Genomic DNA, 20,244 nt, shown 5'->3' on the forward strand with positions numbered 1-20,244 from the left:
TTTGAAAGTCTCCAGAGAGGGAGACTCCACGAACTCCCTGGGCAGCCTCTTCCAGTGCTCTGCTACCCTCAAAGGAAAGAAGTTCTTCCTCATGTTGAGGTGGACGTTCCTGTGTTTAAGTTCATGGCTGTTTCTCCTTGTCCTGTCTCCTGGCACCACTGAAAAGAGTTTGGCAGCATCCTCTTGACACCTGCCTTTGATACAGATACCTGTATGTGTTGTTCTGGCCCAGGTCCCAGAGTCTCTCCTCACAACAGAGATGCTCCAGACCCCTCATCATCTTTGTAGCCTCTACTGGATCCTCTCTAGCTGGCCACGCTCTTCCCAATGCACCCCGGATACCACTGGCCCTCCTGGCCACAAGGGCACACTGCCAGCTCACAGTCAGCTTGTCACCCACCAACATCCCAGGGCCTTCTCAGCAGAGCTGCTCTCAACTGGCTCAGCCCCCAACCTCTTCTGGTACTTGGGGTTATTCCTCCCCAGGTGCACGACCCTACACTTGCCTTGGTTGAACCTCATCAAGGTTTTTCTCTGCCCAACTCTCCAGCCTATCAAGGTCCCCCCCAAAAGGGAGCACAGCCTTCAGGTGTATCAGCCACTCCCCCCAGTTTTGTATCATCAGCAAACTTGCTCAGGGTGCATTCTGTCCCTTCCTCCAGGTCCTTGATGAACAAGCTGAACAAGGCTGGAGCCAGGATTGATCCCTGGGGAACACCACTGACTGCAGGCCTCCAGCTGGATTTTACTCCACTGATCACGGCCCTCTGAGCTCTGCCATTCAGCCAGTTCTTGATCCACCTCACTGTCCATTCATCTAAAATCAAAATTCACCCTGAGCTGACCTTTGAGGATGTTACGGGAAACTGCGTCCAAAGCCTTGCTGAAGTCAAGGTAGACAACACCCAGTGCTCTCCCTTTGCCAACCTGTATGTATGTGCATATATAATACATAAAGATAGTATGTGTGTGTGTATGTGTATTTATATATGGAAATATATACTTTTTTCTGTAGATATGAATACATAAGACACATGTACTCCAATCTCCAGGGGACCCTCGGCGCACAGAAAGATATGCCCTCGCCGTGCGGCGCTTTTAGCGTGTCCTCAGTCACCTTCAGGGATTGGGGGGGGGGAGGGAATCAGGGAGAGGGCATTTTCCTACTGAAAACACCGCTGTTTGGCGGCCCCGCAGAGCGCAGCAGACCCCGAACTCCCTGGGTGCCGGCCCGGCCCCGCCCTTCCGGCCGGGTCGCGTCACTTCCGGCAGGGCCGGGCGGGCGGGGGCCATGGCGGCGCTGGGGGAGCCGGTGCGGCTGGAGCGAGGTGAGCCCTGTCCCTATCCCTATCCCAGTCCCTGCCCTTGTCCCAGCCCCTGCCCGGCCCGGCCCCGGGCGGTCTGTCCCTGAGCCCCTGGGCCGGCCCGCGGCGGGAGCGGCGGCGATGGCCGAGCTCCCCCCGCGCAGGAGCCGAGCCGCTCCTCTCTCCTCCGCTGCTCTCCTCTCCTCGCTGATTTGGACACGCTTCCCTTCCCTCCTGGCTCTTTCAGCGTGCCACTGGGACTGGCCTCTTCGGGGCTTGCTTGGCTTTCTGCAGCCCCCGGAGGGTTTTTCCTCGCGTTTCAGGTCGCGGCTGGGTTTCCAGGGGTGGCACTCGTCCCGGGCCTTCTGCAGCTGAATGTGCTGAGCTTCGCTGGTGCCGGCGCCTCGGCCAGCTCTTACTCAACCTGCCGTCTGTTTGTTTCTGTTTCTCTCGTGGGAAAACTTCATCCTGCGCGCAGCAGAATTGTTAGCTCTAAGTTCAAGGTGTTGGCTGTGTGCTGGTGTACTTTTTTTTTACTAGTTTACTTTGTTTTGATGGAAGACAACTGACACGTGCAAGGGCCCCTCTGCACTTATTCCTTATTCTAGAGCAGTAAAGATTCTGCTCAACTCCATTGCGCTCTCACGTTTATGTTTCCGTCCCGTTTTTCCAGTATACAATGATAATTTGTATTGTTAACGCATGCGGTGTGTAACTGGAATTATGAGCGAAATGGATAAAATATAAAACCTGGGTGGGTATTTTTCTGTAGCGTGTTTGTGATGTTAACCCAGGGCTTTTAAGAAACGATGATAAATTACCTTCAGTGTGATTCTTCAGTCCACAGTAGCTCAGTGAACGCATGCTTCTATAACAATATACGTGATGGATTTACTGGCGTGTATTTAGGACAGATAGGGATTGGAAAATGGAATTTAAATGGGGAAATATTGCTGATAATTAGAAATCGTGTTTTTGCGAAGGAAAATAAGTAGATGGAGTGTAGGTGATTGAATGGAGCGACTGTTTTCCCACTGCCACTCCTACTGTGACCACCACCTTTGCTCGTGGTGGTAGATGCTTTTTTGTAGGCATGTAACATGCAGTATGTACCCACTTTGTTTTGTTTGGTACTATCACGTTACCAGAGAGCTCAGTTTTCCTGTTTTTGCTAACCCTGCTTCCCATTCCACAAGTGAACTACTTGTAGTGCGTTGGAGTTGGTCTGTAAATAGTGACTTATGTAAGGTCTTTGCTTCCCACTGTGCAGCTCATCTACCCTCTCTGCTCCAAAGCTTGTTAATTAGGGCAGCTGCTTTGGCAGTGGATTAGTTGATCTTGAAAGGTCTGCGGAGTTAAACCTCAGGCCCCATCCTTCTTCACCTCATTACCCTGCCACTATGCTCTGTCCATGAAAACAAACAGATCTGCAGAGTTACTTAGGGATCAGTGGAATAAAGGAGCTATTTGGTCTTTTGGCATATTGGTCTTTTATAGGACAAGAAGAAAAAGGGAGAACCTTATAATGGACGTACAAAAGCAAGAGCTTTATTTACAGAAATAAGTAACTCTGTTAGTTGTGTGGTTTGACTGCAGATAACCTGATGACGAATCATCATCAGCTTGAGAGTGAACATCACTATTGTTGTTGGCAAAGAGCATAGGAGAAGAGAGAGTGTAGAAAATGAGCTGATTTAAAATTGTTACCATATGCTTACCAGGGCAGTTGAAACTTCTTCTGTCTGTTTTCTCCTCCAAGCTGTGTTGCAAACACCGCCACCCAAATTCACTAGAGGGTCGGAATGAAACAACAGTTAACATTTCAAAGTTATCCTTATGGTTTGGTGGTGACATGTGGTAACTCTGCATACGTCTTAGGAATCCAGACTATTTGAACATAAGCAGTGGAGGTGGTTAATCAGGAGTATCTGTGAGGATGCTGCATTTTTCCTCTTTCAGTGTTTTCTTCATGCATGTGCTTGGAGGGGTGACTTCTTGCTGGCTTTTTTTCCCCCACACATTCTTTTAGTTTAAATGTGTATTTTTTCAGGATTCCGATTTAATATGCCATGATCACAAAAAATGATTTGTGAAGAACAGGCAACTGGTATAAAAAGGATGAAAAGGTTAAGAGAAAATTGATTTTTTAGTTATGTGTGGATTCCATTTTATAGTTTGGTTTTTTTTATTATTATTAATTTTTTTCCCTACCTCTGGAGTTATTTCTACATTGATTCTTGTTGAAATCCAAACACTTCTGTGCTGTTCATTTTGGTCTCTGGTGCTGAGCAGTTGGCTAAGCTGTAGTGTTAATATTGTGAGGAAGACACCTTTCAGCTGGTCACATCCAGAGCAGTAATTCAGGAGGAAGCAAATTACATCAGCACAGCAGTCAACAATCTTTTCTTACCAAGTGTGTGTTTTGCCACTTTTTCCCAGCCAAACTAGTTCTTTCCCAAAGTGGTATTGTTGGGATGGATTGAACCCCTAGTTTTTGACTAGCAGTGCCTCATGCAGTTCAGCAGAAGAAAGTTATGCTCAGTTGCACTTTCAGGCTGACATAATGGGATCCTCTCAGCAAGGTAAAGCAAAACAAAGTTGGGAACAAAGTGTCCTGCTAATGGGATCCATTGTCTTTATCTACCTGAGCAAGAAGTGTGGTGCGATAAAACATTTACTGAGTGCTGAGGATCCAGCTTTCATGCTGTGTTTTACTGCTCTGAGTTTTGACTTTATAGCAACAGTTTGGCCCTTTGATCTGAAAGGCCCTTTTTTATTAAAGTGTGTCTGCTGCTTTATTTTCATTTAAAAGGAACCCACTGTATCCTAATCACTTTTTGAAAAGCTGATTCTGTGTTCTTAGTCTGTGCTTTTTGAAAGACACGGCTTAGTTCCCAAAACAAACCAGTTTTACCTTAGGGTATAATATGCTGTGTCATTAAATGTTTTACCTGTTAGGAGATAAAGGTAGGAAATATATGTCATTTACTGGCAAAATATGCAGGTCAAAAAACCAGAAATTATCCCATGGAGTTCTGGAGTCTTCATTTCTACAGCTACCCTTTGGATCAGTAGACTGCTGTCACGGTTTAAAACTTCTTGCAGTATCCTAAACAAACTGATAACAAGTTCACACACCTTGCAGCTCAACGTGGGTCGTGGACCTGAGGCTCAAGAATGTCTGTGTAGAGCTGTACTCTTTATGTGCATGAAATAATCATTTGTCTGCAAACATCTGCATGTATTTAAATGATAGATGTGTTGTAATTTATGTGCTTGCTAGACTTTCTGCATGAATATATGGAGTGTTGTGAGATGGAAGTGCTGCTATTGCCAGTTGATCATTCTACTTCAGGCTGTTCAGTGGGAGACTTCATGAAATTAAGATAATTTGTACTGCTGTTGCTGAACACAAGGATTACTAAGAATGTTAGTTATTTTTCGTCATCTAGAATGTCTTTAATTTCACCAACTATTTTGGATTTAAAATTAAGTACAAAATACGTGTTAGGAAATTAAAAGCTTTAGAAGCATTTATTTTCATTTTATAATTGTATAAATTGCAAAGATGCACGTCTGTGTGAAATATGCATGTTCTCTGTAGAACATGGGATTAGTAATTTAGCTTTTGATATTGCTTTGCTTTAGATAACTGCTGCTTGTAAAGCTTGAAAACACTTGCCAGAAAACACCAAGTTCTCATGGCACATAGCAACCTGAAATAATTTGGGTCTTGTGGCTGTGGTGATGATACTTGAGTGTTTTTCCATGAAGGGAAAAAGTTTCCATTCCATGGATGACCAGTCTGTGAGGTTAAGTTATACCTTGTTGAATCAACTGCAATGCCTGATCTTGGTGTAGTAGTCTGCAAGGTGTGTGTGATAATTCATGTGAGTGGACAGAACATCACTGTGGGCTATGTCTTGCCAGTGTACTTCACCCTGATTGCAGAACATGCACCCCACTGCCTTTTCATCGTGTTATGTAAGTTCTCTCTTTTTACACTTGTTTTTTTGGGAGAAGTTCGTGGCTATTGCACGTCTTCTGTGCTGATGTGATGCCACTGAGTAGACATGCATTCACATGAAAAATGAGTGCCTAAAGGTTAATTACAGAAAAGAAGAAAGTAATGCATTTGGGACTAGCTGTGTCCCAGACTTCATCCTTTTCTAAAATAATCTGTGCATTATTTATATAGTAGATTATTCACTGCTTCTTGACCTTTGTGATAATGAAGGTAATCCTTTCCATCTGCTTTTCTGAGAGACTGTTCTACTTCTGTTCGAGAACTTGTGTGTTTCAGAATCATCACTAATGTAGCACTTTGGAAATACAAGTGAGGGATGTGAATGTATTCAACTATTGTAGAGCTGCCAAGAGAACGTCACATTGCATTTGATGCCTGTCTTGAGTCATGCTGGTGTGGAATGAAATCCTTCATGGAGTTCAGTTTCACAAAGCAGCGTTTATGAGAATATGGACAACATGAACTCTTAGGAACAAATTTCAAGGAACTGGAACAAAGAGGTTTGGGCTTCGGGATTCTAGACTACAGAGATATTGTCTCTCAGCTGAGGATATCAAAAGGAGTTTTGTTGTTTTTATAAGCGCTTCAGGGGGAAAAAGAATAGGCCAGATAGTTCTTAGCCCTCTAGTAGGGAAAGTACTGAGTTCAACTAATTTTTGAATGTAAAAGGAACGTTAGACAGAATATTTGACAATATTGTAGCTGGTGTTAACAAAATGCTGTCGGTGGAGTAGATGGAATACACTACCAATTTATCATATGCATGTATCAGTGAAATATTTCAGTCCAATTCAAACTTTGAGGGAAAATCAGATTTTCTTTGTAATATGCATGTGGCAGTGACAACTCCAGATATGTTACAGGGCTGGGTTGCTGTGGTTGACTTATAAGCAGTCTGAAAGTACAGTGTTTTTTGTAGCATTTTGTAAATACATGGTTTTACGGGCAATGAAACTAATGTGTGGTTTTAAAATGTATACAAGTGCACACAGACAGACTGCTGCATTAACTTAATTAAAAAAAAAACAAACATACCTTGAATTTCCTCAGGCATTCCTCTTTACTATTGCCTTTTTTTTTTTTCCCCAAGACATCTGCAGAGCAATTGAATTGCTGGAAAAATTACAGAGAAGTGGAGAAGTGCCACCACAAAAGCTACAGGCATTGCAAAGGGTCCTTCAAAGTGAGTTCTGCAATGCTGTAAGAGAGGTAAGTTAGCATAAGCAGTTATCTTCAGTTTAAGACCAGTATGATTTCCTTTTTCCTTTTTGTGCTCAGAGCAGTAAACTGATTTTGTACTTTGTAAAAGCTGAATTTGATTTACAGAGCTTAACTGAACAAGATTTGTTTTTAAATAAGTTCAAAAGAAAATAATCTGGGATGGCATAGGTGTACAAAATAATGACTCAGGAGCAAATCACTTCTTAAAGGTTATTTTGAAAGTCTACCCTTAGTGGCAGCTAACAGGCTGTTATCCTGTTGGAATGTAAGAATAGTCAAGGTACCAATTGCCTTTTAAGCCAAATCCACGTCACCTTTAGGTGGAGCCTTGGGCCACCTCATCTTCATTCCAGGTACTCTTTGGAGATTTTTAGGTGTTGGAATACGCCTTGCTGTTGGTGATGATAACACCTGGAATGATTTTTAAAAATCTGTTTGTAGACACAGATGTCATCTGAGTGTTTTCATCCTATGGAGGATATTGTGTTTCTTGCTTGGTGAGTCCAAGTGGTTGGCAGGCAGATGTGAGGATGTGGGTTAGCCTTCAGTGCAAGGACTCCTTGGCACTAGTATTCTCATTGCCTCTGTGTTTTCGGTTCTGTCTTTTCCTGCAGTTATTCAATTATTTGCCACTGAAACTGTTTTGTCTCTAAAGGTGTATGAACACGTATATGAAACTGTGGATATCAGCAGTAGCCCAGAAGTTAGAGCTAATGCAACAGCAAAGGTAAAAGCCAAATATAACTTGCTTAAAATTCATTACTTTGGAAGCAGAAGAAGATTATATAAAATTCTGAAGGATATTATCTAGATGTCTGATAAAATGGATAAGCTTAACGGGTTATTAAAAGGGTATAACAAGATTTGTTATTTTTAAATTCCTTCCATTTTAATTTTATTCTTAGAGTTCTGAATTTTTCATGCTAGTGTTAGTATGTAGAGAATTAATCTCATTTGTCTTAACACTTAAGTACTTTGAGATAAAATACATTTTCAGCCTGCTCACTGTGTGTAGCTAAAGGGACTGTTTGTGTCTCACAGGCCACGGTAGCTGCTTTTGCTGCAAGTGAAGGTCATTCCCATCCCAGAGTGGTTGAGCTACCCAAAACCGAAGAAGGTCTTGGATTCAACATCATGGGAGGCAAAGAACAAAATTCTCCAATCTATATTTCTCGAATTATCCCTGGAGGTATAGCTGACAGACACGGAGGCCTGAAACGTGGAGACCAGCTGCTTTCTGTGAACGGAGTGGTAGGAGCTGCTTTTCTCTTTATGTAGCAGTAACTACTTGTTTCCACTTGAGGGCACACAGAGAATACACATGGCACAAGCTCATTGTCTCTTAACATTGACAGAATAGTTTCTTTCTGTCCTCACAAAAACAACTTGCTTAGGTTTCTATAGAGTGGTGTGCATTGAGAGTTTTAGGCTTAGGCTTTAGTTATCTGTCTCAACTAGGAACTGTATGATGTATTTCAGCACTTCAGAATCTGAGGGGTTGTTATAAAGGTAGTTGGAAATATTTAGTGAAATACGAACTGCCATTATGGCTTCCTCTTTCATCCAAGTTTCATAATGCAGATTCTTATTAATATAGTTTTCTGCACCTTCTAAGGTAAGTAGTAAATTATGCTGTGTTGCATTAGACTGAGCAGATTCTTATTTTTCCCAATAAAAATGCTACTGCATGACGAAAGCTGTAATGAGATGGAACTACAAGGTGATGTTACCTTAAGTTGTGTGGTATTTTTTTTCCTTCCACTTAAGTGTACTGAGCTTCAAAAGCAGGCTTTTTACTGTTTTTTAAGGAATATGTGTGTCCTTTTCTGAAGAGTTACAAAAAGTGAAACAGGGAGGCTGGAAAGAGGAGATTATGGACAGACTTAGACTTGAGGCAACTTTCAGTCAAATGCAAGGAAATATCTCTCAAACACTTGCTTTTGTTTACAGAGAGGCTCTCTGCTGGCCTAAAATTAATGTTCTCATCATTACATCTGTGAACCAAATTTTATTTTAAGACTGAGGGTCATACTAAATCCTGGGGGTGTTTGGCACATGAAAGGAATAGTGACTTACTAGGCATCTTTTCTCTGGGAACGCCTGGCTAGCACAGATCCCCAGCATACTTGGCTCCTGACTATTACCTGGGAGTCCAGCTGGCCTTTTCAAGAGGCATAAGAGAAATCACAGCTGTAGTGGTGCAGCTGTCCTTGGCTTAACCTTCCTGTTATTTGGAAACATATTTGGAGGGGCTGGTGCAAAACTGTCTTCAGATGAGTCCTTCCTCACCCACAGACCCTCTTAAAGACAACAGAACCACCACTCCACCCAAAGCTGAACCTGATCATCAGACAGTTGGCACAGCTAACAGTGACTGTGTTTGTGTGCATGCAGATGTATAAGTGTGTGCATGGCCATTGTAAGAATACAGTGTGTGCATAAATTACTGTTGAGAATGCCAAGATAGTCTCAGAAGAACCACTGTCATCTGACGTCTACAGATGGAATCCTGTCGTCGTAATACACGGACAGGCATTTTCTTGTGATTGCAATTTCTACTTTGATAAAAATGATAAAGAAAATGCCACTGCCAAGACTGCAGGGAATGTGCCTGAAGACAAGTTTTATTTTTTTCAGGTGGGAGGTCTTGAGTGTACTGCAGAATTTTAGGTGTTTTGATATAATTAAACACAGAACTTTACCATCCTTTTATTACCGGTTTTAAACACAACAGCCTACACATCCACTTGAATAACAAAAGTGAAAACATTCAAATGTATGTGTTGTCTAAGTCTGATAGAAGAGAAATAACTTGGTGGTTTTTTTAACTTTTGTCTTTCTTTCTGTGAGTAACTTTATAGTAACGGGGAAACCCTCCAATCAACAGGTACATCACCTGCCTTCTAGCTTCTAGTAGCACCATTAGGAGGTAGGCTTGGGGTAGTCCTGTCGTTGTGTTTAATAGGTTTGGGAGAAATAAACTTTACTGATAAAATATGTGCTGTCCAGGAATGTATGTTTGGATGCAGCTTTTGCGAACTGTTGCTTAAAAATTTTAGTTAGATTAATCTAATATAATTCTGAGAGTTGTTTTAGGGAAAGTATTTTTATTCTGTTCTTCCTGAGTTGGGTTAGGCTGTTCTTAATCAGTTTAGAGGAAATTAACTTGAATATCTTGTGTTTACTGAGAGAGGTGTGGCGCGCTAGGATAAGCACCACACTGCAGGGTGGCTGCCCCACTTCAGGCACCCAGTGTTCTGTCTTGTCATAACGCAGGGAAACATCAAGAAGGCAGCATTATCTTGCAGTAGTCTGTGGCAGCTTACTAAGCAAATGGAGGGTGGCTACTGAATTTAAAAATGCATGCCAAAAGAAGAAAAACAATACTAAATTTTAAGTAAGCATTCTCCTGAAGCTGTTGATTTTTAAGTGTAATTTCATAATTGACTACCGTTATCCTTGAAGAATTTAATTGTTCAGCACAAGATTTTTGTGCTATTTTGTTAATGCTAGTGAGTATATTTATCATCATCTCGTTGGTTTGCTGAAGCATAAATCCTGAACGTGTGTGACGTGGTCCTTGTGCAGTCTTGAAACTAGAATACGTGTAAATAATTATAAATAATTTGCTTATATGGAAGTTGTACAAAAAAAGAAAAAAAAACATTTTCAGAGTGTGTCTTTACTAATAACTATACTTAATGGTTTATGCTTTACAGAGTGTTGAAGGTGAACACCATGAAAAGGCTGTAGAACTGCTGAAGGCAGCCCAAGGAAAGGTTAAATTAGTTGTACGATACACGCCAAAAGTCCTGGAAGAAATGGAGTCAAGATTTGAAAAAATGAGATCGGCAAAACGCAGGCAGCAAAACTAACGTTGTATGCAATAACTTAAAGAGAAAATATATTCCTTTTACATATTATAGTTTCTTTGTGACTCAGTTGATCCAATGCCTGGGCTACAAAAAACCCCATCCTTTTCATAGAATCACGGAACGATTGAGGTTGGAGGGACTCCTGGAGATCCAGTCCACCATGCCCTCAGCTCAGAGGAGGGCCAGCTAGAGCAGGTTGCTCAGGACTGTGACATGCTGGGTTTCTAAGCATCTCTAAGGATGGAGGCTCCAGAAGATCTCTGGGCAGCCTGTTCTAGTGCTTTGCTCTCCCTTACACCATGAAAGTCCATTTTTAGTTTAAATAGAGCTTCCAGTATTTCCACTTGTGCCCATTGCCTCTTGTCCAGTCACTGGATTTTACTGAGAAGAGTTTGGCTCTTTATTTACTCCTCCCTTTCAGGCATTTACACAGGTTGGTAAGATCACCCCTGAGCCTTCTCTTCTCCAGGTGAGACAATCCCAGTTCTCTCAACTTCTCCTTGTCTGTAAGATGCTCCAATCACTTAATCACCTTTGTGGCCCTTCACGGAACTCGCTCTTGTACACCCATTTCTGTAATGAACTGGGTAGCCCAAAACTGGACCCAGCACTTGTGTCTCACCAAGACTGAGCAGAGAGGGAGAATCCCCCTCCCTCAGCCTGCTGGCAGTGCTTTTCCCAGTGCAGACCAGGAGACTGCCGGGCTGCTTCGCTGCAAGGGCGCTTGGTGGCTCACAGCTTACTGCTGCTCTGCCAGGCTGCTTTGCAGCTGGTCAGTCCCCCGGTCTGTGCTGGTGCGTGGGGTTGTTTCCCCCACACTGGGTGTAGGACTTTGCACTTTGCTGAACTTTATGGGGTTCTTGTTTGCCCGTTTCTCCAGCCTGCTGAGGTCCCTTTGAATGGCTCGCTGAGAGCGTGATCTGTCCCGTCACCCAGTTGTTAATGAGAACAGACAACAGTCTGGACCCCAGTACAGGCCCTGGGGTGCATCAGTAGTGACTGGCATCTGGCAGGACACTGTGCCCCTGATCACAAACCCTCAGCAGTTTCAGAATGTTTTCAGTCTCCACGTGTTTCACAGTTTAAGAGGAATGTGTACTTTTAAAATTGGCCTAAAATACCCTGAGAAAACATATACGGTGATATTCCTATTGATTTTTGTTTTTTTTTAATAAGTCTCGTGTCAGACCTTTAAGCAAGAAAACGAATTTACAGATTTTTCAAAGGCATTTAATAAGACATACTGGTACAATTGGCATCCCTTTTTTCCTGTTCTCTTTTGGCATTACTTAACATAGAATCTGCAGGGTTTTTTGCTGAATGACTTTTGGAAAAAAAATTCTTATGTAGCAGTATTTTGGCACTTTTCTTAAGAATGTGTTGTATATCGACTATAAAACCTAATCACAATCTACTGTGTAGCTGATAATGATACCAGATTTTGTAATGTTTTGGTGAATACGTTGTTTTTACACTTCTGCTAAATTGTAATTCATTATTCTGGAAATTGTATTACCTCTCCTGTAAATAATTTACAGTTGGTGTTCTCATATAATGATTTTGTAATAACCAACATTTACAAATTTGCAACAATCATTCCTGTAACTCATATTATTTTGTACTAATTTTAAAGCAGTTAAGGGGAAAAATATGACTGTTGTGTGCAGTTCTGGATTGACTCTCTAGATGTATTTTTATATTGAGAAACAGAAGGTATATTAATGCAGTGCAAAAGAATTCCAGATGTTTCCCTGACTTTCTGCTGTTTAAAAGAATTATTCATCTTTACTGTCATACCTCTCTTATCTTTTTCATATCTTCTATTGTAGTCTTATCTACACGCTGAATGTGTTGGTCCTGCAGTAGTTAGTACCTAAATTACTGATTGTTATATTTATAAGAGTAAAATGTTCTGAGTCTTAAATGCCAGGTTACTGTGACATGTGAACTTGTCTGGGGTTTTAATACTGACTGCTTCTGACTTGGAGGATTCTTGTTTGTGCTACAGAAGTACTACATCACCACTGCTAAGTAAGGACATCTCCATCTGTAAGCAATTGATGTCTTATCTCATGCATGCTTGGTGGTGGCATGGGTTTTGTGTGCCCTCTTGGAGAAAATTTCTGGACAGAGATCCACTTTTTGAAATCCACCAGGTTTGATGCTGTACTTGTGTAGTTTAGGTTTGGGGTTTGGATTTGGTTTGGGTTGGGTTTTTTTCGAGCTTCACCTTTTGGTATATATCTAGGATTAACTTCATTGTCTGCTGGGTGTCTGTTCACTTGTATGGCAGCTCTGAGTCCTTCCTGTTAGTAATTTGATTTTTAGAGGCTTAAACTGAAAAGTGCAGTTCTTGCTGTGTGGCTAATCCCTAGTCTGATTTCACATGGGGCAGTATGTGAAAGGAAAAAGGAAACAGCTAGTGCTCTGAAAATGGCAGCATGAAGCTTGTGCTTTGTCAGGTGAGCTATTCGAAAATTAAAAAAAAAAATGTGATTGCTACAGGCAAGTGAGAAATGTGATTGCCTCCTGCATGTTTGTAAGCATGGTAAGCCTGCAAAAAGAAATTTCGAAGATACTGGTGATTTGAAAATTCAGTATAAATATTTATCAGCTAGATGACATTGAGCACTGAATTGCATGGTTCGTTATGTGTCATAGGCCTCTTTCAAAAGGCCTCATGTTACTGATACAACCATGATGTTGAATTGTATATTTTTATGGAGCAACTGATGTTTAAAGTATTGAGACCAAAATCATTAGTTAGATCAATTGTGGATGTGTTTTAATTTAATTGTAAATTAGTAGAGGTTTGTTTTAGAGCCATATATAAATATATATATAATATAGAAAGGTATGGATACAAGATAGAAATGTGCATTTTACAACCTGTATCCCTTGTGTTACTGAACAAAGAGGTGTGTTTTGTTACTCTAATGAAATACTTACTCTAGTGCAGCTAGAGCTGTTAAATGCAGTAGCATTTTCATTCTGAATTGTGAATTGAATCCAAATCTGTAGCATTTGGATACAGTTTGTCAACTACTACAAAATGTGGGGAGGTGTATCTGGGCATATAAATAGTACATGTAGAATTTGATAAAATGTTTTTTAAATTGCAATAACGAAAAAATGAATAACAGACAACTAGTTGTCATCTTTTAATACTATGAAAACCCTTTAGTAATAAGGAAAGGGTGGATTAAAATATGCCAAGAAACTTGATCTCTGTTACTACTGAGCAGTGCCTGTACTGTGTTAATATGCAGTCCCTACACGCTTGGCACACTTGGGTGTGCAAACAGATTAAGAAGAGGTGTCATTTCTGGAAGTAACTTCTGCATCTGTTGCTGCTGTGAGGGATCTTTGGTTTTATCAACAGAAAAATAAAAGTTAAATCTCACGTGCGTTGTGATTGTGTGTTTTTCTTCCAACTTTCCATTCTGAGTACAGGTTTCAGACTGCTGTAACCTCCAGGGCATAACATGAGCACCCTGCATGGGTGTGGGTGTCCAAAGAGAAACTTTAAATCTGTGGTAGTTTGTTCTCCTGATTGTTTATGGATCTTCCGTTTCCTATCCCGGCGTTTTCTGATTTGCTGGAGAAAATCAGAATGCTCTGAAGTATGTGTAGTAACTTGGACTTCCTGCTTTTTTGAGACCTCCTTAGTCTCAGCTACATAAACTCGTTATTCTCAATCAGATATTATCTTTTAATTGTTTGAAGCAAGTATCTCAAGTAATGAGATGCTGAATTTCTATAAGTCCTTGTTTAAAGAACTTGTAAGATCATTAGAAAAATGTGCCTGGAGTTAAGAATTGAGATAAAAGGTAGGAGAAAATGCTTCAGTTCTGAATGTTAAATAATGGGGGGGGTGGGTTTTTTGTTGTTGTTGTGGGGGGTTTTTTGATCGTTTTTGTTTTTTTTAATGTAAGTAGGCTAGACTGTGAATTGGAAATATATGCAAAAATATTTATGTGAATATCTGATGTAGAGGATTAATAATACTTGAACTGGAAATAAAAAACACACATTTTCAGTTTTGTTTTAAAATCAAACAATTTCCATGACCGGGCTTGTGCCATTGATGTAAGTCAAAAAGCAAAGTGCATTGTCAAAGGAGTTGCAATGGTGCAAGGAAAGAGTGAGACTGTAGTTGGTAGATAAACACTGGAATTAAAGGGAATTCCAAGGTATAGAGTAGTATGGGTTTCTGTGATTCTTTGTCTTCTAAAAGCCTGATGAGAAGTTGGTTTCAGAGCAGAGTCTGGGTTGCAGTGCTCACTTTTACAGGGAAGTTGTCCTTTTCTTGGAGAGTCTTCAGAGGGCACACTCAACACAAGACATCTGAAATTCAGAAGTGTACCTCAGGATAAAACTGGCAGCTAGTTCTGGTGATAAAAAACCAAGAAAACTGCAACAAAAGTTCTAGGGAAGCCTTTTAAAATTAAGTTAGAAGTAATTTGAAGTTTTGATGTGCTGCTTTTTCTTCTTGCTTTAGAGGCACAGGTTTAGAGTGACAAAACCATGAAAAATAAAACAAGCTCTGTATCTCTCGCCTTTGTTGGGTTTTGTTGTGTGGTTCTTTGGTTGGTTGGTTGGTTTGGGGGGTTTTTTGGTGGGGGGGAGATGAGTAAATTGGGTATTTTATTGTTGGGTTTAAAATCAAATCTGCTGCTCTGACACATGCTAATCATTTCTTCCCCACTCCTCAAAAAAAAAAAAAAAAAGGAAGGAGCCTTGTCACACATTGCAAGGCTTAAAAAACTGGATCTATTAATTCCAAATAGAGCAATCCTCATATCTCTGTATGACTTCTGTATCTGTTTAGTTGGATCATTTGCTATATTGATAAATCCCGTCTATATAAAGAATGGCTCCCGTTAGTATAAAAGCTGGACTAAGATGGATACATTCCAATATTACTGGGCGTTTATGTTCAGTCTTTTAAAACCTTATATGGAAATTGTGTCCTGTTGAGAAACAGTGATATTTGAACAGTCATTTTGTCCTTCTAGAGTAAATTTCCATGTCCCCTTCCCCCCATTTTTTTCTAAATAGAATATTTTTCTGTCTGGTTAATCTCACTGGGTAGTATAGAAGGCAAACACGGCTCTAAAAGTTACTCAGGGTTTTGTATGAAGTTACTGATTATTTTTTTTTACATCATATCATCTGTTTTAGACACTCAAGATGTATTTCTTTCATGTTTCTTTCTGATTTCTCCTTGCTTTCTAGAAAATAGGCTGGGAGGGGGAGGGAAAGGGGGGGAACCTGGAGAAACAAGCACCGCCCTCCCAACCCGACCAAAAACGTCCAAAGGTAAGTACAAGCACCTGTGCCTGGTTCTTATCTAATCACACTCTGCTTCTCTGCCTGAGCAGTGCAGCAGCATTGTCTGAATAAAATCTAATCATTGGTGGAGACTGGATGGCTAACAGCAGGGAAATAAGTCACCAGGCCTTTCACCTGCTTCAAGGGCCTGGAAGTAAAAGGCAAAAGTTAGTGATTTATTGTATTCCTGGCATTGCAGCAGCACCTGGAAGTCCTAGGTTTGAGTTGGGGTTTGAAAACGGCCACTGTTTTCTGTTTGTGTATTAATTTCCACTCTTGTAAATGAGAGTGAGATACAGTGGCCTACTTTGCCTTCCTGTGCCGTTACAAAAATATGGGAAATAAAGACCAGAGCAGCTGAGCAGTGTCAGAAAGAGTAATTAAAATACATGTGTATGAAGGACCTTGAGAGACATCCAAGGCTCGAGAGGTTTTAAAGACTTTTTTCCTTATTGCAGAATGCAAAATCTGATTGTTGTGGACAGGCACTGTGTACCTTAGGCATTGGTTATCACACATAATTAGACATACAGTGAAACTAAAACAACTATTAATTTTGATGAGTATTTGAGAATTTTTCTCCAAAATCCTTGCAGAGGATTTTTTAGAACAGTTCACAACCTCCTCCGATCCTCTAAGAATCAGGATTGTGTTGTATTTTGCAGTGTACAATGGCAGAACAAATGGTTTGGCTCCAGAAGCCCTCAATCTATTGCTGCGAAATTGTAGTTTTTGTGGCTGGCACTGTAAGATAAATGCTTCTGAGAAGTGGAAAAAAAATACAGTAGGAGAAAATGAAATAAGTTTTTGCAGTTTCCTATGTGATTTTATTTGAGGCAATTTATAAATTTTTCTTTTTTTCCTCCAAGGAAAAAAAGTGAGCCTGTCCCTCAGCACGAGCAAACAGCTTAAGATGCAAAACTCTTGATATGTTTATTAAAACTTGTTATTTTTTTGCTGAATTTTTTGCTGTTATTTTTTTGTACCCTTGCTGAAGCTGAGAGCCTGTCTTGCTGCTTCATGGAAGTGTTACAGAATCACAGAATCAATTGAATTGGAAAAGACCTCTGAGATGATCAAGTCCAATTTATGACCGAACACTACCATGTCACTAGACCGTGGCACTGAGTGCCATGTCCAGTCTTTCCTTAAACACCTCCAGGGATGGTGACTCCACCATCTCCATGGGCAACCCATTCCAATATCTAATCACCCTTTCCATGAAGAATTACTTCCTAATGTCCAACCTAAACCTCACCTGGCACAGGTTGAGGCTGTTCCCCTTGTCCTGTCACTGGTTGTCTGGGAGAAGAGACCAATCCCCACCTGGCTACAGCCTCCTTTCAGGGAGCTGTAGAGAGTGATGAGGTCTCTGCTGAGCCTTCTCTTCTCCAGGCCAGACAACCTCAGCCATCCCTCACAGGACATGTGCTCCAGACCCTTTAGGAACTTTGTTGCACTTGTCTGGACCCACTCCAGCACCTCAGTGTCCTTCCTGAATTGAGGAGCTCAGAGCTGGACACAGCACTCGAGGTGTGGCCTCACCAGTGCCGGATACAGGGGCAGAATCACTTTCCTGGTCCTGCTGCCACACTCTCCCTGATGCAGGCCAGGATTCCACCAGTCTTCCTGACCACCTGGCCACACACTGGCTCATGTTCATGCATTGTTGACCAGCACCCCCAGATCCTTTTCCACTGGGCCAATTTCCAGCCACTCTGCCCCCAGCCGGTAGCACTGCAGGGGGTTGTTGAGGTCAAAGTGCAGGACCCAGCACTTGGTCTTGTTGAACCTCAGGCCACTGGTCTCAGCCCATCGATCCAGCCCGTTCTGATCCCTCTGCAGGGCCTTCCTACCCTCCAGCAGATCAACAGTCTGACCCAACTTGGTGCTGCCCGTGAATTTGCTGATGGTAGACAGACTCAATCCCCTCCTCCAGACATCAGTAAAGATGTTACATAGAACTGGGCCCAGCACTGATCCCTGGGGGACACCACTGGTGACCAGACACCAGCTGGATGCAGCACCATTCACCACCACCCTCTGGGCTCGGCCCTCCAGCCAGTTTTTAACCCAGCAGAGAATGCCCCCGTCCAAGCCGTGGTCTGCCACGGAGTGTGCCATGGGAGACAGTGTCAAAGGCTTTGCTGAAGTCAGGGTAGACACAGCCCTGTGTATAACATGTCTGTCTGAGCTGCTGGTGCTGTTAGGCTTTGGTCACACTGCAGTTTAATCGTGCAAAGCAACAGCTTTAGGTAAATGTGAGGATGTACTCACAAATGACAGAGCGAGAATAATTCTAATTAGACAAGTAAGTAAAAAAATTGGGTAAGTAAAAAAAATTGGATCACCGTGATAAAGGTTTGCAGGAATGTGATGGTTCTGTCTTTAAAGTTTCAATCATCTATTAAAGGTTGCTGAATAGATTTGTTGCCTTGTCCTAGGTGTCCCCCAAAGTTTTGACTTTCATTTCCACGGCCTGTGGAAGTTTATGAGGGCCTGATAACATTTGTTCCGCTCCACTGAAAGTATCTTGAGAAGTGTCTGGCCCTCTTGGGGGGCATCAGTGTCAGCATGTGTCAGTTCTTGAATCAACACTGTAAATATGTACTGTGCTTTACAGAACAAAACTCGAACCTCTCTGCATGGCAAGCCAGAGAGAAATTGTGGGAAATGACTTAACAGTGAGAAAAAAAGACAAGGATAACAATATTGTCAGAGAAGGTAAAATAGGATAAAATAGGCCCAAAATTACGAGTGTATGCTTATGCTCCAAATTTTGAAAGTAGCTTCATGTCTGATAGATGAACTTGATGATAAATTCTAATTACTTAGTGTTCTTTCCTTCCTCCCCCCAAGATAGAAAATAGTTAAAATAAAGCTGAGATTCCTCAGTTACTCCAGCAGTAAGGATTCTGCTGAAGCCTGGTGAGTCAGTTGCCTTTCAACTATAAGAGCTTTACAAAACTTCAATTTAAAGTCAATCCTACCAAAACTATGGCACCCATGAGTTATGTTTATACAGCTTCAAAATATGGATAAAAATATAAATTTTTGTTGTATTTGAGTGAGAGACAAAGAACAACACAAAATGTTGGACAGTGATGAGGAATTGTGTGCTATAGGAAAGAAAACCCAACACTTCTGTTCATCTCTAAGCCTCCATGTACAGGAAGAAATCGGTGACCTAGTCATTTCAGAGAATGTGCCAAAGGTATCTGGCATGTGTGCAACGTGATTTAAATCAATGCATCGCACCTAGGATGTTAGTGAGTTAATTTATACTTGAGTAGAAAATTCAAGTCAAAACTTATGGGGTGTGTATCCCCTCAGTCTTCATCACAACACTAAAAAGAAATAATTTGTTAGCAGTGCACTGAAAATTGTTCAATACTAAGTGGTTACATTATGGTTAATTGTTTCCGTATAAGATCCCCCGTATTTCTCCCTATGTATTTCTTTTTCCGGATTGTTTGAGTTATTCTGTGATGGTGATAGTTAATGTACCAAATCAAGTCTTCCTTGATAAAGGACTTGAACAAAAGGATTTTATTCAGTCTTACGTAGGAGCTTTAATAATATTTGGCTAAACATTTTAGGATCATGGGCATGTGCTGGGAGTAATTTATCATTGAAGATAGTTTACTCCTTTACATTACTTGGGCTCTACTATAATTCTTCAAAATAGTGTTTAAATAGGTTTACAGCTACATAATCCTTAAGCTGGCCCTCTGCAGAGGCAGATTTCCCCCTTAAAGCACTGCTTTGTTTAGGTTTTTTAATTCCTGGTATAATGTCTTGCCTTCAATTTTATACTGGTCAGCACTTCAGTGGCTTATAAAAAAAAAGTTAATAACAGGTTGTGTGACTTTAAAAATGTGATTCTTTTTGTTTCCTATGGAGGATCTCAGAGAAAGGGGTATGGGCAGGATGGGAGCTGCTTCAGGGTGGTGAAGCCCACACTAGATGCTGCCTGAGAGCCCCTGCCTGCCCCTGCCCACCCCTCACCCAAAGTGCTCTCCCTGCTAATCCTCAGTTGGCCACATATGGTGAAATATGCCAGAGTGCAGAGAATACATATGGGTGGATATGGACGTTGCCTTTTTTGCTTCTGGTCTTAATCTGCATGCTCTTCCACATCAAACCCCCATCAAATCCAAATGAATTCATGTCTTTGAAGGAGGATTTTTGCCAGAAGCAGTTATATTGCTGGACAGTTTTGTGGCAATAAAAGAAAAAAAATCCAATGTCCATACTTCTTGTATTTTTTTCCCTTCATCTCTCAAGCTTTCCTAATGTCTTTCCAGTGAATGTCTGACAGAAGTTTTACAAACACCTGCCTGTACATCGGTCTCTAAATCCTGAAGAATTTGTGCAGCGATACAACATCAGTTCGTGGTGCTTTCCAGTTTCCCCAAAGAACAGAGCATAGTTTCTCCACAGCTCAGCTAAAGTGAACCTTTCATCTATTTTTTCAGTTGAC

At 41.3% G+C, this 20,244-nt stretch overlaps 1 protein-coding gene across 1 annotated transcript; it reads left to right on the top strand.

Moving 5' to 3' along the window:
* The first annotated feature begins 1,256 nt into the window (after positions 1-1,256).
* Positions 1,257-13,830, top strand: LIN7C (lin-7 homolog C, crumbs cell polarity complex component). Its single transcript, XM_017827020.1, has 5 exons — positions 1,257-1,328; positions 6,422-6,540; positions 7,208-7,279; positions 7,594-7,803; positions 10,272-13,830. Exons 1-5 carry the CDS (start codon positions 1,292-1,294, stop codon positions 10,425-10,427), a joined length of 594 nt encoding a protein of 197 aa, XP_017682509.1. The 5' UTR covers positions 1,257-1,291; the 3' UTR covers positions 10,428-13,830.
* The last annotated feature ends 6,414 nt before the right edge of the window (positions 13,831-20,244 follow it).

The sequence above is a fragment of the Lepidothrix coronata genome, unplaced genomic scaffold, assembly GCF_001604755.1.
Source record: "Lepidothrix coronata isolate B3197 unplaced genomic scaffold, Lepidothrix_coronata-1.0 Scaffold133, whole genome shotgun sequence".
NCBI lineage: Eukaryota > Metazoa > Chordata > Aves > Passeriformes > Pipridae > Lepidothrix > Lepidothrix coronata.

Bases quoted from the DNA above. Each gene is read 5' to 3' on its own strand.
- LIN7C (XM_017827020.1), top strand. From the start codon at position 1,292: ATGGCGGCGCTGGGGGAGCCGGTGCGGCTGGAGCGAG. The intron at 6,541-7,207 runs GTAAGTTAGCAT...TTGTCTCTAAAG, and splicing joins TCTGCAATGCTGTAAGAGAG to GTGTATGAACACGTATATGA. The intron at 7,804-10,271 runs GTAGGAGCTGCT...TATGCTTTACAG, and splicing joins TGCTTTCTGTGAACGGAGTG to AGTGTTGAAGGTGAACACCA.